This window comes from Carex rostrata, chromosome 6, assembly GCF_964058835.1.
Source record: "Carex rostrata chromosome 6, lpCarRost1.2, whole genome shotgun sequence".
NCBI lineage: Eukaryota > Viridiplantae > Streptophyta > Magnoliopsida > Poales > Cyperaceae > Carex > Carex rostrata.
The window spans coordinates 6933011-6959393 of record NC_135923.1 but is presented as its reverse complement, the minus strand read 5'-3'; the positions used below and the strand labels follow the sequence as shown (position 1 = coordinate 6959393).

The 26383-nt window shown below is 33.4% G+C and overlaps 6 protein-coding genes across 11 annotated transcripts; 4 read left to right on the top strand and 2 right to left on the bottom strand.

The window, feature by feature from the left end:
- The first annotated feature begins 986 nt into the window (after positions 1–986).
- On the top strand, positions 987–3311 carry LOC144555769 (uncharacterized). The gene is made up of 6 exons (XM_078304198.1): positions 987–1118; positions 1771–1893; positions 2003–2098; positions 2181–2386; positions 2548–2595; positions 2728–3311. The coding sequence occupies exons 1-6, from the start codon at positions 1043–1045 to the stop codon at positions 2860–2862; spliced, it is 684 nt and encodes a 227-aa protein (XP_078160324.1). The 5' UTR covers positions 987–1042; the 3' UTR covers positions 2863–3311.
- Positions 3312–4457: 1146 nt separating this feature from the next.
- On the top strand, positions 4458–5556 carry LOC144555770 (universal stress protein PHOS32-like). The gene is made up of 4 exons (XM_078304199.1): positions 4458–4694; positions 4825–4934; positions 5086–5204; positions 5301–5556. The coding sequence occupies exons 1-4, from the start codon at positions 4520–4522 to the stop codon at positions 5380–5382; spliced, it is 486 nt and encodes a 161-aa protein (XP_078160325.1). The 5' UTR covers positions 4458–4519; the 3' UTR covers positions 5383–5556.
- Positions 5557–8502: 2946 nt separating this feature from the next.
- LOC144555434 (Pentatricopeptide repeat (PPR) superfamily protein) lies at positions 8503–11361 on the top strand. 5 transcript variants are annotated; one of them, XM_078303761.1, is made up of 4 exons: positions 8513–10340; positions 10440–10606; positions 10782–10814; positions 10935–11361. In XM_078303761.1, the coding sequence occupies exon 1, from the start codon at positions 8576–8578 to the stop codon at positions 10289–10291; it is 1716 nt and encodes a 571-aa protein (XP_078159887.1). In that variant the 5' UTR covers positions 8513–8575; the 3' UTR covers positions 10292–10340; positions 10440–10606; positions 10782–10814; positions 10935–11361. The 5 variants fall into 5 exon arrangements, with proteins under 5 accessions (XP_078159883.1, XP_078159887.1, XP_078159888.1 ...); XM_078303762.1 differs by having other exon boundaries at positions 10782–10843; XM_078303757.1 differs by lacking the exon at positions 10782–10814 and having other exon boundaries at positions 8503–10340.
- On the bottom strand, positions 10892–12228 carry LOC144555435 (non-specific lipid transfer protein GPI-anchored 2-like). Its single transcript, XM_078303763.1, has 3 exons — positions 11580–12228; positions 11442–11498; positions 10892–11175 (listed from the first exon to the last, which is right to left on the bottom strand). Exons 1-3 carry the CDS (start codon positions 11929–11931, stop codon positions 11069–11071), a joined length of 516 nt encoding a protein of 171 aa, XP_078159889.1. The 5' UTR covers positions 11932–12228; the 3' UTR covers positions 10892–11068.
- Positions 12229–17802: 5574 nt separating this feature from the next.
- On the top strand, positions 17803–20504 carry LOC144555933 ((+)-neomenthol dehydrogenase-like). Of its 2 annotated transcripts, XM_078304375.1 has the most exons (6): positions 17803–18060; positions 18189–18230; positions 18744–18990; positions 19072–19149; positions 19251–19436; positions 19942–20504. In XM_078304375.1, exons 1-6 carry the CDS (start codon positions 17879–17881, stop codon positions 20320–20322), a joined length of 1116 nt encoding a protein of 371 aa, XP_078160501.1. In that variant the 5' UTR covers positions 17803–17878; the 3' UTR covers positions 20323–20504. The 2 variants fall into 2 exon arrangements, with proteins under 2 accessions (XP_078160501.1, XP_078160502.1); XM_078304376.1 differs by lacking the exon at positions 18189–18230 and having other exon boundaries at positions 17826–18060.
- An 898-nt stretch (positions 20505–21402) lies between these two features.
- On the bottom strand, positions 21403–24679 carry LOC144555433 (mitochondrial import receptor subunit TOM40-1-like). Its single transcript, XM_078303756.1, has 11 exons — positions 24309–24679; positions 24097–24178; positions 23918–24017; positions 23712–23807; positions 23552–23602; positions 23251–23316; positions 22448–22549; positions 22252–22320; positions 22086–22169; positions 21883–21978; positions 21403–21794 (listed from the first exon to the last, which is right to left on the bottom strand). Exons 1-11 carry the CDS (start codon positions 24454–24456, stop codon positions 21738–21740), a joined length of 951 nt encoding a protein of 316 aa, XP_078159882.1. The 5' UTR covers positions 24457–24679; the 3' UTR covers positions 21403–21737.
- Positions 24680–26383: the final 1704 nt, after the last annotated feature.

Sequence of the window (26383 nt, the reverse complement as noted above, 5' to 3'; positions counted from 1 at the left end):
CATGTTATTTGTCTTAGGATTCGGTTTATATTACCTACAATTTAGGTTACATTGCTTTAGGATTTAACTTAATTTACGTTAGGTTTAATATTATTATATTCAGGTTCAATTGCTGTAAGATTAGGTTTACTTGGTATTAATATTTTGTTTAAATTGTCTTCCCATTCATGTTACATTGATTGCCAGACCAAAAATTGCATAGAACAAAATAGTAAGTTGTTTAAATTATATGGTATGCAAATTAAGATGCAATCAATTGTCAACCGTTAAGGTGAGAGGACAACGTGATAAGAAATGAGCTATTGTACTTTGATAAGTAAATACAAGCTTTGTTTTAATTTGCGTACATATTTTGTGATTTTCAAGTTTAAATAGTCAATCTGGACTTTCATAGTAATTTTCGCTGGGAGATCAAAATTTGCAACATTTTACTAATATTTTAGAGAGATAGAAAATCACTGTTTTTTTTATAGTCCATAATCTTATGAAAAACGGTGATTTACCTATCTAAAAAGTTTGAAAATTTTTCCAAAAAAATGAAAATTTACTCTTCAAACATATTTTAATACGAAAATTATGTTGAACAATTCAGATCGATTGTTTGAATTTTGAAACTACAAAATACGTGTGCGAATTAAAACAAAGATTTTACTTCCTATATTACAATAGTCCAACTCATGTTATAATTTTTCTCGCTGGTTTAGATTTGCATCTGCTGATGAATTGGAGGTGTTTCTTGCAATTACAAATATATATACACTATACTATCACCTATGCACCCGGGATAATGGCCGACCTAAATTTGGGCTTTTCTCTAACGGTCCCTATTTCCCAAAAAAATTATTTTTGGGCTTCTTTACATGTACTACTTACATTTACATTTTTTTTTTTTTTTTTTAAAGCAGGTAGTATCTATCAGCAATTGCATTTACATTATTAATTCAAGGCAACAATGGACCCAAATTTGTTTTTCGGAAGCTACAAGTCTAAAAGGCCCATAATTTTCCCAGTGTAAAGGCTGCTAGAGAGCGGAGAGAGAGGCATGGCGACAAGTATGAGGAGAGTAGCTTCTTTCTCTTGTTCCAGTCCCCTCTATGCTCTCCTCTTCGATAACTCCCGTGCGGTTACTCTCTCTCTCTCTCTCTCTCTCTCTCACACACACACACACACACACACACACACGCACGCTTATTTTATTCATTAATCAATCTATGCATCCTGGTAACTTGTCGACGCCTCTAACAGAACACCCTTGATCTTCAACACTATCTAGAACCATTTTCATATTGTTTTGGTTTTCTAAATAAAGTGAGATTGCAATATGTAAATTGCTCAATTCTATGATTCAATAGTACGGTTTGTTAAGTAGTTTATTTAATTTGGAGAAGATTAGAGAATATTTCAATTAGGGGTTTTTGTGGTTTAAGGATTCCACTTAGAGATTAGTTCAATTAGATGCTGCTATGATAGGGCTCATAATTCAGGAATTCTGAAATTTCAATAATGTGGAACGGGAGTTTGTACAAATAAATTCAGAATTACTAATGTTTAGCAGATGGTGATTCCTTAATAATATCTCATATCTTCTATACAATTTTTTAATTTGTTAAATTATAGTTGTTTTCTGAATTTATTGGTTAGAATATGTGACACAAAAATTTTAATTGATTTCATTTTTTTTCTTTGTTTTTGAAGTAGATTTTAATTTCTCCTTTTGGATTAGTTTAGGTCACTTTAATTCATTGCGTTTATCTTTTTCAATTACTCTAGGAAATTTGGGTTTGTCTAAAATTAGGGTAAGATATGCTAAGCTTTTTTCATCTATCCATGCTTCAAGATTCAAGTCAACTTTTAATTTTCAGAGGGTACTAATGCAAGGCTTGACATCACCAGGTAAACATTTTTAACTATTTTCAGTTCTCCAAATTGAATCTTTCTCTTGTTTTGCTATCTTCTCATTTTGTCGTATAAAATTTGAATTGCAATCTATTATTTGTTGTAGGTACTGGGAAAAAGATCTTGAGAGGATGTTTTGCTGGGATCAGCATGACATCAGCAATCATATACGATCCCCCAATCATAGCTTATGCTATGGATGGTTAGTGAACATTACAATCTCAGTAGTAACCTGTAATCCATAATTGTAGTAACATGTGACCCATAAATTGTAATTGTTGTAGACTATAAGATAGAATCATCAGAGGGAGACATTACGGAGGATTTCAATACTGCGTGGGCCCTTGCAAGGAAATACCAGCTGCCTATGGTGATGCTAGTGATGCTCCTCTTGGGGTGGCGACATCCTCTCATAACTGCCATCAATGCCGTCTTTTTTCTCTTTTGCACCCGCCCCAGCCCCTTCTCAATCTACCTACTCGTGGAACAAGTTTGTTTGCACTTTTCTTGTTTTGTTTTTCTTCCATTTTATGACTTTTTTGCAGGGTTACTTGCAACATTTGAAAGAGAACTTAAGTTTGAACCCTTATATTCTTAAATTCTTTTTTTACTCATTTAATGCTGAACATTTGAAACTTTAAATGTGTTCAGTTGCGCCGGAGAGATATGCACAGGGATCCGAGCTTGCTCAATACAAAGGTGTATATATGTTCATTTGTTTTTTTTAATATTGTGGTTGACTTGTCTCCATTGGTGTTGTGGTGTTTCCTGTTCTGATAATATAGGACAAATGTATTCATCTTTGCTGACATGTATATGTTGTTACTACAGATGTTGTATACAAGGAAAATAGAAGTTGAAGACTACAAGTTGGTTTGTTATGGGAAGGTGGAAATTCGAGATAGAAAACTTCATTTGATTGGAATATTAGGCGGTTGGTGGATTGTTCATGTGTCGGACATTTAGAGTTGCTTTACACAAGGATAAATTCACTGGTTTATACAAATGAGATTCAGGCTTTCACTATGAAATTTGTCTTCTTCGATCAGCATCAGAGATATACGAGGACTTATCATTCAGGAAACATGTATTATTAGGGGTGCTAATTTGCAGTTGAATCGACACCAAATATTTTAATTTTGTATACTGAATTTTTCAAAGCAAGAAGAGGAAGAAGATAAAAAATTACTCCTTTGGTTGGAGATTTTAATTTTAGGTATGCCACCACATCTTATATAGGTTGTCAATTCAGACAATCACCGTTCCAAGCTTTGTTTCTTTTTTTTTGTTGTTTTGTTTTCCTTTTGTGAGTTGGGGCAGTGATTACGGTAAATCTTGAGATGTATTTTTTACAGTACCGTCTAACTGTCATACTTATATCTGTGCTTATCCGATTTGTTATTTTGTTTTTATTCAAAGTTCTTCTTATCTATTTAGAAAGCCTCAATCGCAACTTGCTTGCATTCCTAGTGCATGCAAAAGGTATTTTTAAAATTTCCATATTCTATTTTCCATGCTGGTCTTATCAGATATGTACCCCAAGTCATAAAGGACTATCACTGCTAATTACTAGATTTTTTTTTTAAAAACCATAATTATTAAAAGTAAATTTAGGGAACCAACTTTATTGATTTTTTTTTTTTTACAAAAATCATGAGTATCGAATATGTTGTTCGGTACATCTCATTTACGTTTAAGCAATACCGAATAGGCTATTCGGTACCTCCGAGTTTCACAATTTTTCATAGATTTTGCCAAGTAAAAGGGTAAAATTGGAAGGTACCAAATAGTCTATTCGGCACAGGTTAAACGTAAATGCAGATGAGAGGTACTGAATAGTCTATTGGGTACTTATAATTTTTGTAAAAAAAAAAAAAAAAATTAAGTTGGTTCCAGAAATTGTATTTTTCTAATTATGGTTTTAAATCAAATTATAATTACTAGCTGTTTTGCCCAGTGGCGGAGCCACAGTGGAAAGATATTTTTAAATTTTGGTTCAATTCGGAGTAGTGATTTCCCTCTACTCAATTAATACCAATTGTTTTAGAAATTACAAGTAATTGTTTTATTAGTTTTGGTATCAATTAGTAATTTATTAAAAATTACAATCGATTCGATAGGCAGAGATGCAATTTGGTAGGTGGGCGGAGGCGGGAAGAGAATTATCGAGGCGATTCAAATCCGAATCCATTAAGAAAAAATATCCGAACCCGATTGCTGCTCACCCCTGACTCAAATTCTGGCTACGCCACTGGTTTTGCCTGTAGTAAAAATAAGTTGTATCATGTCTTTTCATGATATTTTCCAGGAATCGAATTCTCTTTAAAGTTTGTTTTACTTTTACCATCTACCATCTGTCTTCTTTTTATTCTTTTCTTATGCTTTTGTACAACTAGTATCTAAATCAATCATGAAGAATTTGCTAATGCAGTAGCTATCCTCCAAAACCAAGGAATCATACAATAAGTAAAGCTTGAAAGATTGAATACGTAAAGAAAGATCATGTATCTATCCATTTTAATTCCTTCTGATCCTCAGGACATCTATTTAAGACAGATTTACACAGAGAGCACCAAACAACTGGTAACAAACTCTCTTTGCTTCTCTCTTAACAAAGATAAAAATGGGGGAAAGAAACGTGGGAGTGGCCATGGATTTCTCGACATGCAGTAAGGCGGCTCTCAGATGGGCATCAACCAATATGGTAAGAGGTGGCGATCGGTTAGTGCTGCTTCATGTCAACTCATCATACCAGGTTGAGAGCGGCATTGTTCACCTCTGGGAACAGGATGGTTCACGTACGCTCACTTTCCTTCTTTGGTTTGGTTTTGTTTGGAGTGTACTTCCTCTTTTTATCAGGCTTTGATGAATATTTGTCTCTCTATATATTTGAGATTTTGAAGTAGTTTATTCCATATATTTGTTCAGCTCTCATTCCGTTAAATGAATTCTCGGATCCCTTGATTGCCAAGAGATATGGTGTCTCTCCTGACAAGGAAACGCTCAACATACTGGCTCAAGTTGCAAATCAGAGACAGGTATATATGCAGTACCAGTTGAACCAATACCAATTATTGGTGATTCACTGTTCATTCAAAATTTTCTTAAACCAATGTTTTCAATTACTTTCTTTCTTTTGAAATATTAAAAGAAACATATGACATAATTAAGAGTACATTTAATATATAGGTTGAGGTGGTGGCAAAGGTGTACTGGGGAGACCCAATGAAGAAAATATGTGAAGGAATTGAAAAAATCCCTTTTCACTGTTTGATTGTTGGTAGCAGAGGCCTTAGCAAAGTCAAGAGGTCATTTAATTTTCTTGTATCTTTTACCTAGTACTATCTGAATCTGTAATATATTATAAGTTTATAACTGATGGAGTTTATATTGCCTTTATACAGGGCTTTACTTGGAAGCGTGAGTAGTTATGTGGTGCACCATGCAACCTGTCCCGTCACCGTTGTCAAGGACAGTGCATTCTGAGTTATTAACTAGTGCTACTGTTAATTTAAAAAGTACTTAACAGTAATATATTTGCATGGTTGTGGTTTGGAGCAAAAAAGAAAAGAAAATAACGAGTTGATATCCCCGATGTAACATAAATGTATATGAACAATAAGCTTGTTATTTTAATGGATTGTTGATAATTAATAAGGAGATGATTTCATTTCCTTGTAATTTGTGGTTCTGACCAGTGTTGTAAAGAACGTCCGTTTAGACTGATTAATCGTTAGTGGTGATCAAACCATCATGAATTTTTCCGATTAATCGGTTAATTATTCTGATTATGACTGATTATTTCCGCTTATTTTCGATTAATTGCTTGACGGTACTCTATCCGTCCGACGACCGCATACCATTATTTACAACACTAGTTCTGACTCAACAAGTTTTCAATTTGTTGCTTTTAAAATGGTAAACATTATTTTTTGTTTGATTTCATATGAATAATTAAAAAATATAGTATTAGATTTTTTGTTTCCGTCAGCAAAAAAAATATAATTATTGCATGTAGGTCAAACATTAGAGGAAGGATAGATTTAGTGTAATTTTTCTACGAATGAATTTTACAACAGAAAAAGAATGTTAACCATCAATTTTGGGAAGACATCTGGTTTGCGCATTGTGCTTTGTCTTCTCAATATCCCCAGCTTTATACACTTTGTCTAAATAAAGATATCTTGCTTTCAGATGTCATTAATTCACAGGGACAGCTGGTTCGCTTTTGTGAAGTTTTAGATGGTGTAGCAGTAGTTGAATGGAATCAATTACTATACAAACTTAGTCAAATTTCCTTCACCCACAGCCATAATAAACTGGCCTGGAGGTGGAATTCTACAGGAAAATTTACAGTCAGCTCTTTATATAAATTTTTGAATCATAAAGGCATAGTACCAGCCCATCCCCTCCTGTGGTGGAAAATACCTCTACCGCCAAAAATCCAAATTTTTATGTGGCTGTTAAGCCAAAATAGAATACTCACTAAGTCCAACTTAAGGAAAAAAGGTTGGCCTGGAGAGATATCTTGTGTATTCTGTGATTGCGAAGAAACAGTTAACCACCTTTTTGTTACATGTGCCATGGTTCAACAAGTATGGCAATGTTTTTGTGCTAATATAGGCCCAATTCATGGATGGACATCGTTTCGAGATATTCTTACCTATGCTCACTCTTTACAGTCGGGACAAAAAGTTGGTTTTCTTATATTAGTTAGTGCAATTTGCTGGACTGTCTGGAAACACCGGAATGAAATTTGTTTTCAAAATACACCGCATAAAACGGTGAGCAGTATCATTTATCTAATTGTCTCGTTGTTGTCTTATTGGACAGGGAGCAAACGGGTCAAGCAATCTGTGCGGGCAGAGACCACCAAGTGGATCCCTGACGAAGAGATACTGGAAGTTACGCCCCTAAGAATGATTTTACCAGATGATGATGAAGTGATATCCTTCAACCCAACGGAGTCTGAGAACGCCTGATCAGTGATGGGGATTGGTCAACAACCCCAAGTGCATTTTGTGTTCATAACATGCTGAATTTGACCTCTTGATCTTTTGGTTATAATCTGTCTAGTTCCTACTTAGTTGCAGTGCTATGATGCCTTTTGGCAAGTAACAGTGGCAGGCTGTCTTTTGAGTAATGTTAGGTAGTTATATACTCAAGTCCAACCTTTGTGCATGGTGATGTATTATCTGTGTGACTGTCAAACTGTGTAAGTTTCGTTGTTTAATGAAACTGGGCCGTAACGCCTTTTAATCAAAAAAAAAAAAAAAAAAAACTGTCTATTATTAGGTCGGAAAAAAAATATTTCTATGAAGTATTTTTTAAAGAATTGAATGAAACATTTATTTTGAATTTCCAACTTCAATAAGACAGTAACACACTAATTTAATAATTTTTGTGGAAGCATTAGTTTCATTTTTGCTGCTGCTTTTTTCTCAAGTCGGTGTTGAGATTTTTATATTAGACATTTTCTTTTAAATCTTGCTATTATAATTTTTTTAACACATAAAAACTCTCTCATTATGAAATATATGATCATAAAAGAATTAACAAATTAGATAGACCGAAGCAACGAGACTTCGTCCAAATATATAATAAGAGTGAGAGTATGCTAATATGCATAGTACGGATCGATCCGTGTTTTAGATTCATATATTTATTTTTAAAATTGAAATAATTAATCTAAAGTGTCAAATATGATCTTCATATGAAAATGTACTTCGAGATCAAATTTATATTTTCTTTAACCTTTTTTTAAACAAATTTTAGGTGGTTCAGAAATTTTAGATCAAATAATTTTCTATTTATGTAAGAAAACAGAAACGTTACGAAAATTAAAAATTGATATTCAAATATATTTCCATTTGAAATGTTTAATAGTTCGGAAACGGCTTAAATTTTGATATAGAAATATAAACCCAGATACCATACCCTTACTCTTTATAATAAATTAATTTTCTTCAGTGCAGTCAAAGGGCTGCAAACTAATCGAACTGAATTAAATTTAACCTAGTTTGAATTTGAAGTCAAACCAATTTCGAATCGAGCTAGTTTGAAATTGAAGTGATTTCGAATTGAAAATAAGAGTTAAGAGTTAAGAGTTCGAGTTCGATTTAGTGTGATTCAAACTAGTTCGATTTGATTCATTAATAGTTCAAATTGAGGCGAATCGAAAGAGTTGGTGATGGTGACTGGTGAAGAGCGAGTGATGGTTTGATTTGCAGATCAATTTTGAACCGAGCCATACCCACTTCAAGTTCAAACTAATTTCGAAACAAATTTCAATTAAATAAGTTAATTGTGATTTTTTTTTTTAATCAAACTCAATCAAATCACGAGCTACGAACTTTGTTGCCAATTGGCAATTGAGACGGCGCATTGTAATTTATAAACGCACATCCATCCGAATTCGTATCACCTAAGGTAACAGAATATTTCTATTTTGATCTGGACCGTCTAATCAGAACTCAAACGATTATTAAAGCGGCAAATCGGTCCAGTGGATTTCACTTCGGATCAGATTGGTCCAGATTCTTATCGGACGGCTGTGATTCAAAAAGAAATATTCTGTTACCTCGGGGTATGGATTCCATCCATCCTGGACTGCTCTCATTCTTATTCGAATGTAATCGAGTAACTGATAAAAACAGCTATAAGCAGCTAACCTTGAGCAATGTCCTTTCCATCTCTGCGGGCGAAGCGTTTCTCAATGAATGTGCGTAGATTTGTTGCGAGATCAATTTATCTTCTTTCGAGGAGGACAACCTCTAGCTTCAGCTCCTCAATTCAACAGGACCCGTCACCTCTCTCGTCAAATCTAATCTCCAGTTTCTTGAAATCGAACCCCGGATCCACCCACTGTAACTGGGCCACTCTCACCAGTAATTTCGGATCCACCCCTTTAGCCCAACCCGTTATCGAATCGGTGCTTCTTAACCTCAAAGAACCTATCTATGCCAAAAATTCACTCTCTTTTTTTCATTGGTGCGCTTCCAACTCGAACCCAGCGTCGGTTCAGCACGGGCCGAGGTCGTACTGTTTGATGGTGCACATACTGGTACGTGCCGGTTTTCTCAGAGATGCACATGCATTGCTCGAGTCAGCTATCAAGAAGAACTTTTCACTTCTCGAAACGATTTGGGACACCCATGCATTGATTCTTCCTGGTTCCAGGGTTTTTGATCTCCTCGTACAGAGTTATGTGAAATTATCAATGGTTGGACCCGCTTTTGATGCTTGTAAGTATGTTATAGAACGTGGTTTCTCTCCTAATTTGATCAGCTTCAATGAATTGTTGCGCAAGGCACAAAGGGTCAGTGAGTTTGAGCTTGCATGGAAGGTGTTTGAGTATATGCTTGAGAGAAGAGTGTATCCTAATAAGGCAACTTATGAGGTGATGGTCGATTTGTTATGCAAGGAAGGATCTCTGAACAAGGTTATTGGTGTGGTTAATGAGATTTGCAGGAAGAAAGGGGGCCCACCAGGTACATATGTTAATGTGGCATTAGTGCTCAGAATTTTCAGAGATGGTAGAATTGATCAAGGGATGCTGTTACTCAAGAGGATGATGCAAAAGGATATGGTTTTTGACAACATCTACCACTCACTCATCATTTTTGTGTATTGCAACAATGGAAACTTGAGTTTAGCATACGAACAGCATGAAGATATGGTTAAAAGAGGCATTCACACAAATTCCTTTGTATACACATGCTTAATTGGTGCTAATGGTAAGGAAGGTAACTTAGAGAAATCCACTGAACTATTTCATGAGATGATATCTGTGGGTTTGAGGCCATATGATGAAACTTATAATTACCTTATTGTGGGGTGTTGTTTGGAAAAAGGTAGAGAGAGTGAGGCTCTGCACTATTGTGAAAAAATGATAAATGAAGGTTTCTTACCCGACAATTTTACCTGTAACGAGTTATTTGGTGCAATCGGGTCAAATGGAGATGTAAAAAAAGCTAATGAGTTGCTTACTGTTATGATAGATAAAGGGTTTGTACCTGATGAAAAGATATACTTACAGTTAATTGATGGTTATGGCTTGATTGGAGATGTGAATGGGGCTCTTAAAACCTACTATGAGATGGAGTATAGGGGCCTCAACATTGGTATAGAGGTGTTTAATTCTTTGATTAGAAATCTTTGTTCGTGTGGGGTTCTAAATGAAGCTGAGAAATTTCTGAACATTCTTAGAAAAAGGGGCTTGACTCCAAATGGATCTTTATATGACATGTTGATTATTGGTTATTGTGAAAAAGGCCAACTAAAGAGTGCTCTTTATTGGTATGATGAGATGCAAAGAAGTCTCCTGGTACCATCTGGTGATGTGTTTATGAAACTTGTCAAGGGGATAATTGCAAAAAGAGAAGATGTGGTATGAGTGCATGGTGACTAATCCAGAATTAAAGTAGACTGCTCCTTTTGGCAAAGTATACTATGCACACTCATATATTTTATAGTGCTTGTTCTTTTGATGTGATCCTCTGACTTGAATAAAATAAGCGATTATAAATTTTTCCTGTTTTCAGATCATTAACTAAAAGTCTAAAAGAGAGTACAAGAATTAGATCGAAACACATGTTGAGTTCATCTCGACCTGGATCAACTGTGCTGTCTGATGCCAATCAGAGAATCACTGTCACATCTTGTCTAGTCACCTGTTTAAGTTGAATAAAAAATGAAGGAGACATGTCGGGTAAAGAACGGATCCTCTGATCTTGCCTTTTTTTCTTTATAGCCTCTAATTTCTACACCTATTAATTACTTGATGCAATGACAAATGATAATTGATAGTGCACCTACTTCTTATTAATTTTTAATTTATTTCCTATTCTTCTCCAATTAACTTTTAATTAACTTAATGCCTTCAGCTGAGCAATCAATCCACCAACTGCAGCTCAAAAGTAAGCATCAAACAGTAACAACCAATCATGTGCATGCTGATTTGCATTTCCATACACTTCAGAATTAGAAACCGCACTTGTAACCAATTTAATAATATTTTTTTTTTCTCTGCTATGCAGATCAGTCGCCAATGCTTCATACAATCAGGAGAGAATATGGAAAAGAGAGGAAAGGAAACATAAAGAAAATGAAGAAAGAGTAAAGAGTATCTGATATAATAGTGAGGAATTTTCACAGCTCTAGTGTGAACGTATTATAAAATAAGGCAGAAGGCAATGGCTGAGAGTCGCAACAAACTGTTGATGCCATAGCTTAATCGTGTGTCATAGCTGTTTGCAGGAGCTGTTGTTGCTGGTACACCTGTTGCAAATGAAAATTCTAAATGTTACAATTTGTTACTTGTTTTGCTTGAAGTTTTTGCTTAATACAAGCATCGAGTAATGGTGTAGATATATATTTAGCATAAGCAACATAACTGCATGATTTGACACTAATTTAAGTGTAAATTAATTTTTTTTAATCAGTTACTGATTTTATTATGTTTTTTTTTTTTAAATGAGTAAAATATTTTGAAAAAAGAAAACTAGTCATCATCAAATTCGAGCAAAATGAAGTCTGATTCTTACTTGGTTCATCAGGGCCATTACTTGGTGGTGATAAACTTCCGGTTGGAGCGCCTGCTTCTGAAAAGCAGTACAAATATTCAATTACACATCAATTAACTAACTAAAATTTGAAATAACAAAAGACCTTGAAAAACATACTTGAACAAAGGCTAGATGGTGGTGCATTGACTCGACAAATGGTAGGCAATTCAAGCACTCTCACTGTATCTATCTGTATTCCAAAATTGTTATAGCCGGCGATGAGCTGGCACAGACAGCTAACCTCATTTTCCAGCACCCCTGTAAGTGCTGAACAGCATCCCTTTTCAGGTCTTGTCAGATTGCTTCCACTTGTAACGTATGTCAAGCATGATGTCAAATTCAGAAGCGCGGTTGTACAGTCGGGAGATGGTGCTGGTGCCGACACAAGCATTTGTGCTTGTATAGAAAAGAAATGGACTAGGAGGAATGTCAAGAGAAGAGAAATGGCAGATGAAGAGTAGCTTTGCATGTTTAATTTGGGAGGTGAGATGTTAGTTATAGATTCTTTTCAAAAAGAAAAAATTGGGGGATTTTAGTGTTGTGTGGGGAGAGAGGTGTTGTCATAAAGAGCAAGTCATATGTTGTCTGTGTGGATCATAATTTATGCAATCTTTATGAGTCTTCAGAGTTACTATCCCACTGGATTTTCCAAATTTTGTATGCATGAGAGGTGGGAAGTAATAATATTAATATAGAGGTATGGTATCCCGGTTCTTGTGTAATATTTACAGTGTGATTATATATATGTTCTCCTGCATGCAAATTAAGAGCTAGTAGGAAATAATATTCCTTCATTTTTGGTGGGTTGTTGTGTTGTGTCTTTTTAACTTGGTATTATAATTTAGTTAGACTTGTTTATTTGGGTTTCTTAGTATAATTGGTCACCAGTCCCATTGGTAGAATAAGTAAGAGGCACAGGCTTGTTATTTTTTGTAATAAAATATTAACAGTCCTTGTGGGTTATAGTTTTGGTAAATATATATATATATATACAAGATGAACACCAATTGTGATTTTGGCCATACATAGCATCTCTAGAGAACAGCATAGATGCATAATAATTAACTTCTTGTTGGTCAAAAATCGAATGATCTAAAATTAGACCAGCTATTACCCAAATTCTGGATCAAGATTTCATACCGTTGTAATGTTGGAAATTTGGGAAAAAAAAAATCATTGAAGATGAATTACAAAAAAAGTTTGATTTTATGGACAAGTGATTGCCAATTCCAAGGTTGGCAAAGGGTGGAACGTGCAAGTACACCACCAATCTGACGACCTTGAATTGAGTTATCAATGCTACCAAAAAAGACGGGTACACTTTCAGATTCTCTCTACAGGCGAAAAAGAAAGGTAAAAACTGGAGCACTATCCCAAAAAAATTTCGAAATTAAAAAATCAATTTGCACTGATCTGAATTCGTCTGTACTCTATTGTCGTAGCTAAAATAGAGAATAGAAAAATAATAAATAAAATATATATAGCGATATCCGAAACGGATTTTTTTTTTTTTTAAAAAAACCAAAAAAACAAATTAAGCGTTGAAGGTGTTCAAGGTTGCTGGATAGTGGAAAAATGTTATGAGAACCTCTACCAGGTGTTTTTACAGTGAAATGTTTTTCATTTTCACCGTAGCACTGTTATGATTGAGGTGTTTTTCGGAAATCTAGCACCTTAAAAAAAATTTCTTTTAAATTGATTTTGTTTTTTCTATTTGAAAAAAAAATCCTGCCTAAACTAGGGGTGAAAACAGAGCGGATATAGAGTGGATAGTGATAAAACCATATCTATATTTTTTTTTTTCAGATACATATACGAAGCGGATATCATACAGATACAAAAATGGATCCGGATCGGATAAGATATTTATTAAAATAATATAAAAAATTATTAAAAATACTAAAGTTCATAATATTTATAATTATAATGGTGAATAACATAATTTTTTCATAATATATATTAAAATATATGGTATATATCTACTATTCAGATACTGATAATTAAAACATAAAACCATATCAGTATTCTTATCCACACGGACATTCCAATATCGAATATTCACATCTAATTTGTAAAATACGGATCCAATATTATCCATACATTTTTCACCCCTAGTCTAAACACATGAAGGCCCGAAAGTGAAGAACTTTCTCCAATTATGAGCCCAGCAACATCACAGGCTTTTCCTAATAGAATGTAAGTATAGAAGTCCATTTAGTACCACTACCAAAGATACTATCCTCTTCAATAACTCAAAAGGAATCTTTTGAGTTAATGAATCTCGATTATTCGATCTGTTTTAAGATTCGTGCATACTAGATTCGCACTAATATTGAAGGCCCCCTATATTATAGGCAAGAGCCGGATTTGCTCTGTTTAAAATCAAACGGTTGAAATTCATTAACTCAAAAGATTCCTTTTTGAGTTAATGCAGAGGATATGCATTCCAAAGATATGCAATCGTGCAAATCTCAACAGAAATGAACGACTAACAAGGGTTGAAGGATACGATCTCGCATTATATTATTTATTTGACGATTGAGATCAAAACTAAGAAAAAGGTAAAGTTATATATTTGTAATTGAATTTATTATGTATTAAACCGTAAATTTAGTATAGTGATACGAGTTCTTGTCTCTCTACGGAAAGACACATATATAATTTTTGAGAACAACCTAAAAAATGCTCAAGGTATACCAGAGCCCTTTAATAAAAAAAAATGATATATTAACTTGTAAATTATTAGTCAATTGTTCAGTACTAAGAAAATCAAATTGCTATATTTTTATTAAACGAACGATAACGATCAATTGATTTTACATCTTATACCAAATTACATTTTGATTGTTGATGCACAGGATAAATTATTAATAGTGCGTTTGGTGGAAGCAAGAATAGAGTTAATAAAAAATAACACTATTATTTTAAGCTAATCTTTATATGAGTTGAGAGCTATCAACTAAATTTGTTTGTCTTTTGTACGTTAGCTCACTATTTTACTAGCATAATCAAAAATTAAAATAAATATTTGATTATTCTTTGTTTTAAGCTAACTCTATTATTTGATTATTCTTTGTTTCATTCAATCGTCCGTAGTTAAATAAATTTATCTTCGATATAATATATTCCAGTACAAGACGTCTAATCACACGAATTCGGATTTCATGTCTTAGCTCAAATTTTGAGTTTGAATTCGGACCATCCGATCTGATTTTGGCACGAGTATTGAAGAGGTTTTGTGTATTCCACATCGAACATGATTAATTTGAATTCTGATCGGATGGCATGGACCTAAACTCCAGATTTAATGTAACTCAACTTTTGAGTTTGAAATCAGACCATCTGATCTGTTTGGATGGTTCAAGAATAACACTAATCCACTATTTTTTGTTTGTTTTATATGAGTTAGCTCACTATTCTACTAACCTAATCAAAAGTTAGATTAACTACTATTCTCAAATTTGAAATTAGCTCTATTCTTGCTCTATTCCTTGTTTCATCCAAACGTAAAAGCACTCAAGATCCGAAGCCTAAAACACAGTAATGACTATTGTAATGTTTGGTTGTGGACTAAAGCTAAGGAGGCCTAAATTGGTTATTCTAACTTAGGCTGGTCTAAATTATTCATGTTTGGTTGAGGTTTAAAGTTAAATGATAGCTTAAAGTATTCCTTGTTTGGTTAGAGTTGGTAGAGGACTAAAGTTTTGAATGCCTAAATTGATTTATTATTTATAATAAGATACTAATTATATAATATTAATATAGTAATAATAACTATAATATATTATATTATTATTAGAAAATTTATTTAATAAATAAATTATATAATAATTATTAATAATAATAAAATACTAATTATATAATTATAAATTAATAATAATTATTAATAAAAAGATACTAATTATATAATTATAAATTAAAATAATTATTTAATATATTAACAATATAAAATATTAATTATATAATTATATATTAATAATAATTATTAATAACAAGATACTAATTATATAATATTAATATATTACTAACAACTATAATATATTATAATATTATTATAATAATTATTTAATATATTAACAATATAACTTTTTAATTATATAATTACATATTAATAATAATTATGAATAAGAAGATACTAATTATATAATATTAATATATTATAATATTATTATAGTACTTATTTAATATATTAACATTATAAGATATTAATTATATAATTATATATTAATAATAAGATACTAATTATATAATATTTATTGTTCTAAGCAATAATATTTTTCGTCTATTTGACTAATTTGCAAAATATACAATTATTGAATTTTACGATTTCTTTTATTTTTAGAGTCATGCAGGTTCAAGCAAATTGGAATTGCAATATAGATTGCTTGAACTGAAAAAATCATGAATACATTTATCAAGAATTTACTTTGTAATATTTTAAACTTGGTAAAGTGTGTTTGATGTTGTTTAAACATGATACAAACGTTGGTAACGTTTGTAAAATGTTATAATGATTTAGCCTGTAAAGACACCAATGAACAGCTTGATCAAACTCAGGAAATACCATAAAACGTTATAATGTTTAAGTTTCAAAAATCCTATTTTTGATCAAGTTTCCACAGAGTCAAATCGTTGGTAATGTTTTGATCAATCTCGCAGAAAAGAAAACCTAATTTGAATTCTGACCTAAAACGTTGTAACGTTTTAATAAACGTTTGTAACGTTTTAATAAACGTCTGTAACGTTTCAAGTCAAAAAGCTCATTTTGGAGCTGTCTCTATAAATAGGGCTTGAGGCTTCTTTCCCAAGTAATTACAGCCGACCTTAACTTTCTAAAAGGCGATTTTTTGTGAGCTTGAGTTCCTCCATTGTTGATTGAGCTTAAAACTTCAATATCTCTCAAACAACCTCAAACCAACTTCACTAATTTTGAGTTAGATTAAGTTAGAGTGAGATTTAGAGTGTTTCTCTTGAGGATCTAAACTTTGAGACTTCGTTCTCTACTCTAGTTGGCCATGTGACTTCCCGTTACTTTGTAAGGGCTCACCGGTTCACAAGTTGTAATCATTTCTCGTTGGGTATAGAAAGGCGTACCTAGAAGAGGTTGTGACGCCCCAGAGATGCTGGTCTTTGTTTTGCCGAACTCCGTTATCACCCCGCGTGTCAAAATTATCTAAACTCATCTATTTACTTTTTAATCGCAATTATTCTATTCTAAGCAATTAGCGGTGCATTTAGTTTAACAATATTAGTATATTAATAATAACTATAAAAGATTATTATATTATTATAATAATTATTTTTAATATATTAACAATATAACATATTAATTATATAGTTATATATTGTTAATAAGATACTAATTACATAATATTAATATATTAATAATAACTATAATATATTACAATATTATTATAATAATTATTTAATATATTAACAATATAACATAATAATTATATAATTATATATTAATTATATAATATTATTATAATAATTATTTAATATATTAACAATATAAGATATTAATTAGAGGAGGGATCATATGACACCCTTTTTTGGTGACATCGTGCATTTTCAAAGTTTTCAAAGTTCAAATAGTCGATCCAAACCGTTGAACTTGATGGATATGTTAAAATGTGCTTGTAGATCAAATTTTATATTTTTCTGAATTTTTTTACTATTTATCAAGTATTTAACAAAATCGCTATATTCAGACCGTTGAATTTTTGTACCCACCTTAATAAATAGTAAAAAAATTCAGAAAAATGTAAAATTTGATCTGCAAACACACTTTAACATATCCATCAAGTTCAACGGTTTGGATCGACTGTTTGGACTTTGAAAATGCACGGTGTCATCCGATCCCTCCTCTATTAATTATATAATTATTAATAAAAGAATATTAATTATATAATACTATTATAATAATTATTTAATATATTAACAATATAATATATTAATTATATAATTATATACCAATAATAATTATTAATAATAATATACTAATTATATACAAATAAAATATCATTATAATCATTCAAGTTATGCCACGACATTGAATAAAATTAAATCACTATATGAGATAGTTTAATTTAGACTAATCTAAAAATGACTTATGTCATTTTAATCCGATTCAATTAATACTAATTTGGTGAAATAACGAGACTAAACTCTTTATTCCACCCAGCAACAACTAAAGTAAAAGCAGTAAAGCATCTCAGTATACAAATTGTCGATCAGAGAAACAATAAATAAGCATCACCTTTCAACAAAATTATATTATAAAAACTTGAAAACCTTTTATATAGGAATCGGGTGAGATTAGCATCGCGCCTTTTGACTTTTTCCTTTCCAGCTCCCACTTTTTGGCCCCGCCGTTACTCCCCAACTCTCAGTCTCCCAGCCCCTTATTTCCCATGAATAATTTCGCCGCTGTACAAAGCTCCACTTTCAAATATCCAATAAAATCAAAATCCTTATTCAAAAATAACATCGCCATTTACTTTCATAACTCCAGCATTAGATTTGCGAGATACGGAGAAAGAGCCCCTGGATCTATACTTGCTTCAATTCAATCGCAACCACAATCTCACACCAGGTTTTCATTTATCTGTCTTTTTCTCTCATTTGAGCTTTAAAGAGATATTTAAATCGTTGGTATTTCTTATTAGAAACTAGATATAACGCGTCTTGACTCTTGATAGTGTATTTCGTCGTGTGCTGTAGGCAAGAAGTTATGAGCTCTGAAGAGAAAACAGGCACAAAGAGGTACCGTAGATACTATGTGTTATTCAACAACTGAATTTCTTTGGAAGTAACGATTACATTTGATATACTGAACATGATCATCAAAACAGTGATCTTCTATGGAGATAAAGTTGGCAATAGTACATCTCTCTGTAATAGAAGAACCAAATAGAATACATCTATTGTTAGTGCTAATGCTCTTTTGAATTTTTCTTAGAGCAGTTCTCCCTGACACCTACTTTTCAAAGAACAGACTCTAAAACTAATTCTGACATCAATTAAGAATAAAATGGAAAAGGTAGATATATTTCTTTCTCTTTCTTTCATTAGCATCTCTATTCCTGGTTGTATATCACTCTATAATGGTGGGCTGACATGTGAGTGCATATGGCCACTAATGTAGCAGTCAGCTGCACCAAACAAAATTTTCTAATATTTGAGGGAACCCGTTGAAATAAAAATTCTTGTGGTAAATGCCACGGCAATACACAATGTACTTTCTGCTGATATCTTTGAATCATAATGCGGTTTTAGGTTGGCTGTGGTGACTGGAGGTAATAGAGGAATTGGCTTTGAGATCAGCCGTCAACTGGCACTCAATGGCATAACCGTAATTCTTACCTCAAGAGATGAGAAAAGAGGCACTGATGCAGTTGATTTACTTCACAGAGAACATAACTTGTCAAATATTCTCTTACATCAGCTCGATATATGTGATCCTGTTAGCGTAGCCTCATTAGCAAGATTCATTGAAACTCGATTTGGGAAGCTTGATATATTGGTACAGTGTCACTAATAAATTTCAAAAATACTATGTTGCTTCCGTTGTTAACTTCTTTGATCTTATATGTTGTGTGTTCAGGTTAACAATGCCGGTGCTTCAGGTTTATTAGTTGATGCAGAGGGACTTAGAGCTCTTAAAATTGATCCGCTAACTTGGGTACATTTTTTTTTATGAGTAGCATTATCGGATAAGACTATAGTCAGTTTACTTAGATGTAGATATACTACTTGGACATTGATTTTATGGCGTACATGTAGACATCTGGTAAAGCGGTTGATATTATAAAAGAGGTTATACTCCACCCGTATGATGAAGCTGTGAGATGCCTCGATACCAATTACTATGGATGCAAAAGGGCCACTGAAGCTCTTCTCCCTTTTCTTAAGCTCTCAACCTCTGGTGCAAGGATTGTCAATGTCTCCTCTCTCAGATCAGAACTCAAGGTATTAGTTCCATGTAGTTGTGGTAAATACATGTATAGTGTTACATAATCACATTTTTGTCCTATCACTGAGATAAGAAAAAAATAAATAGAAAAAACGAAAAGAAGATTCATTTCGCCAAGTATAATTCTGAAAATATGACCCAAAAAGTCGGACCTCTCAACAATATGTCAGATAGTCATATGAAACAAGCTATGAAAGTATTGCATTAGCTATAATCTTAATTTAGGAAGACAATATGATTCAGATAGTCATATGAAACAAGCTATGAAAGTATTGCATTAGCTATAATCTTAATTTAGGAAGACAATATGATTCAGATAGTCATATGAAACAAGCTATGAAAGTATTGCATTAGCTATAATCTTAATTTAGGAAGACAATATGAAAGTATTGCATTAGCTATAATCTTAATTTTTGTCTGTTACTTATGTTGGATTGTTTAAGATAAACATCTATTTGACTTGAGATAAGTTAACAGTTCTCATATTTATTGTAAACCCAGAGAATGCCAAACGAGGAGCTGAGAAAAAAGCTGAGTGATATTGACAAATTGGACGAGAACAAGCTAGAGGAGCTGATAAGCACATTTTTGGATGATTTTAAAAATGGGAGACTTGAGGCAGCGGGCTGGCCAAGCATGTTACCGGCATACAGTGTTTCCAAGATGGTGTTGAATGCCTATACAAGGTTTCTTGCGAAAAGATACCCTGATGTGTGCATTAATTGTGTGGGGCCTGGTTTTGTGAACACAGAACTAAATTGGAACACTGGAGTTTTGACACCCGAAGAGGGTGCGAGAGGACCAGTTCAGCTGGCTTTACTGCCGCAGGGTGGGCCCACAGGATGCTACTTTGATGAGACTTCCTTGGCTGAAGCTTGGTAGAGTTGATAATTTTTTTGTTGGTGATATTGTAGGATGATAATTTATCAATAATCCACAATTTGCTACGCAGTAGCAAATTTGGCAGAGTATTGAAATAAATTGATGCTCGGCTTTATCTGAGAACTCTTTAGCTTTGTCGCTTTTGTTTCTTTCTGATGAGATTCTTTAATATATTTGGAAAATTGTATGCTCGGTTAAATCGTATGGCCGCATGAAAAAATTGGAATGGGTGGTGCAATTTATGGTGGTGCTATGGAATATATGGTGCCAGAGAAACGAAGTTATTTTTAGAGGGAAGAAGGTTCCAATCAGGATCTTGGTTGATAGGATTTGGGGTGAGGGTCAGGTTTGGCTGAGGTGGTGTTGAGGCAAAGACTGATTTAGACTTAGTTTATTTCATAGTATAATATGTAAGGAAAGGTGGTAAGAGAGGGTTTTCAAGTAGGCAGGATGTAATTTCTATTTAATCAAATTTATCTGGAAGCTGCTACCAGACTTTTCAAAAAAAAAAAAAAAAAGAGATTCTTTAATATATTTGCAAGTGCTGAACAATTCAATCAAAATTAGGGTATACTGATACAGATCGTTTTTCATTTTCTTTTAATATATTTCGGTAAAACAGAAACAGTACAGAAATTGTAGTGATTGAATAACTGTACGTAAAAAGATCACCATCACTCGATTTGAGATCTGGTTTTGTTCTATACAGGCAACAAAAGAAAAAAGAAAAACAATACGAATGCATAAAAGAGTTTGCTTTAACAAAATTTCATATCGCAGTCGAGTTGAATGAAATACTAGAAAGAATAAGGAGGTGAATGAATAATTGATACTACAGCGCAACTCTTAACATCATATACCAAAAGGTCGAAGTCCAAATCCTATGAAGCAACTCAAATTTTAATTACACGTCCGAATCTTCCAATCAGAATCCAAATCAATTCGGCTTGAGGTGAAATGCACAGGATCCTTATATTCATGCCAAAACAAATCTGACGGTCCAGATCTGAACTTAAAATTTGAGTTATGAATTCCAAAAGGTATGCTTAGACCAACAGAACAGTGACATAAACATTCTTAGGCATTGCTAAATTTACGTTATGCCTTATTCAAGAAGATTTGCATGATTACTTTGAATCTGACAGAAAATTTCCATGATATCCAAAAAAAAAAAAATGTCTGGCGCTTGCCACAAATTTGTTCCATCAAAGATGAACAAAGAATCATGGCCCTTTTAATGCCATCTTATAACACCAGCTGCCATTACACTAGCTCAAGAATAAACAACAATAAAAAAGTTTCCTATTCCCGTTTTAACATTGACAAACAAAAAAACAACTTGCGCGAAAAGCTAAATGAGGCTATTATGCTGCCACAAGCCACAACGTATCCTCTGAAAATTTTGCTACAACAAACTATTCTCCTACGGTCAAACCAAACCCAAATTTGTAGTTTTTCTTGGGATGATCAAGCTGCAATGAAAATAATGTGCACAAGAAATGAAAATAGTCTAAGCTAATTATGATAAACTGAAAAATTAATTATGCTCAGTATAATTACCTCTGCAGAAAGGACAAAGTTCACCCCCATATTTAATCGCTCCTCTAAATAAGCAGCTACAACACCATTTGAGTCAATTTTACCTCTTAAGCGGCACTGCAAAGCAATTTATTTCAATATATTACAAGATTAGGAAAAACTTTCCTTAAAACCAGAACCAAATAAGAGTCAGGTTGCATCAAAAAATTTAAGCAAATATATACTTGTCTGAGAATGTAGTCATAGCCAAAACTTGAGGTCACGTCTCTAGTCATATGATTGTACATGAAATCAGCAGCTAGAGAAACCTGAAAACAGAATTATATTTAACCACATATGAAGTAAATTCAAATTTTTTTTGGCTTTTGTAATAGTGATGCAAATGCTAACCTTTTCAGAAACTTTCTGAACATAACTTAATGCAACAATTCCAGTGCTTGCAACTTGTCCTGTCGCAACCTTTTCAGTACAAAATAAGCAATTACACAATAAATCTCAGTATAACATGCTCACAGTATTTAGGACACAATGCAAAATATCTAAAACCTTCTGCCAAGTATTGATATATACAAGAATTAGAACTCACCATCTTGTCATTGTTGTATCTAGCTGCAAAACCAATACCAGATTTCCGTTGATGACCGAGCCAGAAGATTTCACTACCCATTGATAGGTTCGGTGTAATACTCTGAGAAAACAATTGCACCAGTTTAGTCACATTATATTAACAGCTTCAAGTATTGAAGTTGAAATAGAGTAATATTGAACTAAAAACATGCATCATGTATAATTTTATATCAAACTTTTACATTCAATCCTAAATTTAGAATGACATATGGCTACGACAAGTGCTCAGAAACTTCCATGAACTACAGTTCTAGCTCACAAATAGGCTCTAACATATAAAACAACAACAACAACCAGCCTTTAGTCCCAAACAAGTTGGGATAGGCTAGAAATGAAACCCAACAAGAGTCACAAAACCAAGGTAGATAGCAATAATAATAACAATAGTAGTTATACTAATAGTAATGATGGTACCAATAATAATAGTCATAATACTAATAATAATACTAACAATATTATGCCTACAATATTAAGTCGTAGGGGTCGAAGTCCTAAGCCATACGTCCTTGACCCCGAATCAAAAGCTTCAGGACCTAAAGCCTATAACACTACCCCTAAACCGTGATTCCTAGGTCATGGTTCCGGTACATATAAAGATGAAAACAAATCAAATACAAAGTTAAAGAAGAAATAATTTGTCAGAGAGCAACAAAAATACATGTAGCCTTGATGTAACCCAAAAGAAAAAGAAAAATTGACCCAAGACAAGTGCTTTGGACAAGAGATATGAACATATAGAAGAAAATGGAAGATATATATCACCTGAATATAATTTGCTCCATAGAATGCATTGTTTCCTATTTGAAACTGAGAACGGTAATCTTTACCCTGCATAAAAGAATTAATTACGGAAATATCAAATTAGAAAAGGACCAAATAAATTATCACACCAAGTACAAAAGAAAATAATCCAATCAATTCTCATTAACCATTTGCCCATTTGTATCGAATTCTGACCAAGAGTTAACAGCACTGCAAGACAGGCACAGAAGAAGTTCATAGCATTTAAGATCATACAATGGCAGTACTGTTAAAATATTTTCAATGCACAAAGCAAACTGACCTTGTAATCGAAATTGAACATGCCTTGAGAAAAATGAGGTTCATTTGTGAGCTGGTAAACAGAAAAGCAAAATATTGTCAGGTTCCAAAAAGAAGGAATCAAGTATTTTACCACTAAGTAGTATGAACGAGGAACAACAAAAATTTAAGACTTGAATAACCTGAGCATTAATCTTTAGAGTAAGATTATCAGTTAGGTCGCATTTAACCCGTGCATTCAGCCTCCCATCAGTAAGTACTCTTCCAACAAGCATCAGCTAAACAAATAATAATAATGATAATAATATAAATAAATTACAGCAAATCATCTAGATTTAGAATCAGAGAACCAAAATAAGTTTAAAACATTTTAGGAGTAGATTATAACCCTTGGATCCAAGAAATTGGCACCGAATTCATAGTGAGAAGTGGGGACTTTGATCGTGTCTGTTGATTGGGATGGCACTTCCATCGATCCCATAAAAACACTGTAATTAGATCACAATGCTTAGAACAAAGTGATATGATTAGTGATGAAAATAACAGAATCAAATCATATTGTAGTACCTGTGGCTGAGCGAGAACTTCTGGTTTAGACCCTTTGTGAAGTCAAACCGCAACCCTTCAAACAACTCAGGCTTCAATGACACTGCAACGTTCAATCAAAAAAAATAACTAAAACAAAAAAGATAGACAAAAGTATCCACAGTATTACACAGAAAAAACAGAAGGATCCAGACAAAAGAAACAGATCGAAACAAAACAAAACGTCGACTCACTCAATGCCTCCCGCTGGATCTCTTCGAAAGGGACCGGACATGGCAGATTGAGATAGTCAACCTTCTTTTCAGCCTTCTTCTCCTCCTTCGGCGGCAGGAGAGCGGCGAGGCCGACGCCGTACGGTGGGGGCGCTGGAGACGATCCCATTTCTCTCTTACTGAATCAAAAATCTTGAGGAAGAAGGCGAGGGGTGAGGCGACTGGAAACCCTTCTTCTTCTTCCCGCTACGGCGCGGGGAAGGTAGGGAGAAATGGAGAGAGAAAGAGGGGAGAAATGGGACCTTTGTTTTGTTTTTGCGGCTCTCACACTTCGACGGAGGTTTTGGAAGGGTTTTTTCCACAGATTTTAATGGGCATTTATGGGCCTCCCTGCCGATGATTAGGTTCGGACCAGAAGAAGAGGAATCCGTATCCTCTGTAGTATTGTAGAGGGTCATCCTCACTTTACGGTTTGAGATTAAATCTCAACCGGTTTGAGATTCGGGTCGCAATAAAGAACAGTATTTTTGAGTTTTGAGATTTGTGCCAAGTTAAAAAAACGGTCCGGATCCACCAATTAGGGAATTATTCTAAAAGATTACCTTGTGCGGTACCCTACTGGATCCGAATTCGAAGAAGAGTCGACCTTATCAGGGTCAAATCCAGAATTTCGTGATTGAAAAGGGTTTTTCTGCTATTATGCCCAGCTTATGTTGACTCGTACTGTAAATTAATCCTTTTAATTTTCAAGTCCAAATAGTCTGTGATGAAAGGTAAGGATTTGGTTGAAATAAATACAAATTGACTGGTTGGTAATGAGCACTATAAAGTTTTGGATTGACAGGTGGTCAGGCCAGTGTGCTCTAAAAACTGTTTTATCCTAGTCTCTTTTTTATGGGGGGATTTCATGTATACCCCTCAAAAACTTCAAAATTACGTATTTCCCCCTCTAAAATTTAAAATTACATAATTTCCCCTCTAAACTTCAAAAACTCACATATTTACCCATTTTTATTATCTTTTCTATTAAAACACATTCTAAATTTATAAAATACCCATGTTACCCTTTTATTAAAAACCATAAAACACCCATTTGAATCTAAAGGTTCATCTACCGTTCAAATTGCTTTGAGATCCGTGCGCACTAGATTAGCACGAATCTTGAAGTGAACAAACACGGAAATTGAAGCAATGTACACATATCTTAATGCGATGCATGCGGATCAAAATTGCTTTGAGATTCGTGCGGGCTAGATTGGCACGAATGTTGAAGCGAACAAGCAATAATCTTATTGCGATGCGTGCGAATCGGACGGTAGAGAAACATTTCAGATTCAAATTTGAGTTCGATACTTCGATGGGGCATTTTATGCTTTTAATGAAGGGTAAAATAAGTATTTTATATATTTAGAATGAGTTTTAATATAAAAGACAATGAAATGGGTAAATATGTGAATTTTTGAACTTTAGAGGGGGAAATACATAATTTCCAAATTTAGAGGAGGAAATATGTAATTTCGAAGTTTTTGAGGGGTATACGTGAAATTCCCCCCCTTTTTATTGCTTACTTCATGTTACTTCTCATATTTTACATCTTGTTTGATAGTTGGAGTGATGACTTAAATTAATCTACTTAGTGGAGTAAGGTGTCGAGAAATATGTCTCTTTTTTACAAGTGAAATAAGTGTAAAGTTAGTTAATTCATCTAGATAGGTATAGCAAGTTATTCCGAATTAAGTCACATTTTACTCTGTTTTACTGCTTCTATTTTACTTCTCGTTTAAGTGCTTAAATGTGAAGCAAGTGGTTTACTCCACCTCTTACTCCACAACCAAACATGACCTATGTGAGCTACTTGGGCAATTTCAACATTTTCGATTAATAGATACAAATGATCAAATATTGTGGAGATGGTCCACACATAGCAGGTTTTCAATTCATTCATTATATTCATGGTAGAGTATGGGGTGCTTAATTCTGATTTTAAAAGTACTTGGAAAGCTAACATGTCTTTAAAAATTTAGAATCTTTCTTTAGCTGGTAAAACAAAATAAAATCTTAACTAAAGATAATTTAGTTAGAAGAGGTTGGCTTGG

What these genes read in the sequence shown, in the direction of transcription:
- LOC144555769 (XM_078304198.1), top strand. Translation starts at nt 1,043, where the DNA reads ATGGCGACAAGTATGAGGAGAGTAGCTTCTTTCTCTTGTTCCAGTCCC. An exon ending in TCTACCTACTCGTGGAACAA is followed by an intron (nt 2,387 to 2,547) that starts GTTTGTTTGCAC and finishes AAATGTGTTCAG; the next exon opens with TTGCGCCGGAGAGATATGCA. An exon ending in CGAGCTTGCTCAATACAAAG is followed by an intron (nt 2,596 to 2,727) that starts GTGTATATATGT and finishes TTGTTACTACAG; the next exon opens with ATGTTGTATACAAGGAAAAT.
- LOC144555770 (XM_078304199.1), top strand. Translation starts at nt 4,520, where the DNA reads ATGGGGGAAAGAAACGTGGGAGTGGCCATGGATTTCTCGACATGCAGT. An exon ending in CTGGGAACAGGATGGTTCAC is followed by an intron (nt 4,695 to 4,824) that starts GTACGCTCACTT and finishes ATATTTGTTCAG; the next exon opens with CTCTCATTCCGTTAAATGAA. An exon ending in AAGTTGCAAATCAGAGACAG is followed by an intron (nt 4,935 to 5,085) that starts GTATATATGCAG and finishes TTTAATATATAG; the next exon opens with GTTGAGGTGGTGGCAAAGGT.
- LOC144555434 (XM_078303757.1), top strand. Translation starts at nt 8,576, where the DNA reads ATGTCCTTTCCATCTCTGCGGGCGAAGCGTTTCTCAATGAATGTGCGT.
- LOC144555435 (XM_078303763.1), bottom strand. Translation starts at nt 11,931, where the DNA reads ATGCAAAGCTACTCTTCATCTGCCATTTCTCTTCTCTTGACATTCCTC. An exon ending in ACCATCTAGCCTTTGTTCAA is followed by an intron (nt 11,499 to 11,579) that starts GTATGTTTTTCA and finishes ACTGCTTTTCAG; the next exon opens with AAGCAGGCGCTCCAACCGGA. An exon ending in TAATGGCCCTGATGAACCAA is followed by an intron (nt 11,176 to 11,441) that starts GTAAGAATCAGA and finishes CATTTGCAACAG; the next exon opens with GTGTACCAGCAACAACAGCT.
- LOC144555933 (XM_078304375.1), top strand. Translation starts at nt 17,879, where the DNA reads ATGAATAATTTCGCCGCTGTACAAAGCTCCACTTTCAAATATCCAATA. An exon ending in CAACCACAATCTCACACCAG is followed by an intron (nt 18,061 to 18,188) that starts GTTTTCATTTAT and finishes CGTGTGCTGTAG; the next exon opens with GCAAGAAGTTATGAGCTCTG. An exon ending in GAGAAAACAGGCACAAAGAG is followed by an intron (nt 18,231 to 18,743) that starts GTACCGTAGATA and finishes ATGCGGTTTTAG; the next exon opens with GTTGGCTGTGGTGACTGGAG.
- LOC144555433 (XM_078303756.1), bottom strand. Translation starts at nt 24,456, where the DNA reads ATGGGATCGTCTCCAGCGCCCCCACCGTACGGCGTCGGCCTCGCCGCT. An exon ending in CCAATTTCTTGGATCCAAGG is followed by an intron (nt 23,808 to 23,917) that starts GTTATAATCTAC and finishes TTATTTGTTTAG; the next exon opens with CTGATGCTTGTTGGAAGAGT. An exon ending in ATGGAGCAAATTATATTCAG is followed by an intron (nt 22,550 to 23,250) that starts GTGATATATATC and finishes TTGTTTTCTCAG; the next exon opens with AGTATTACACCGAACCTATC.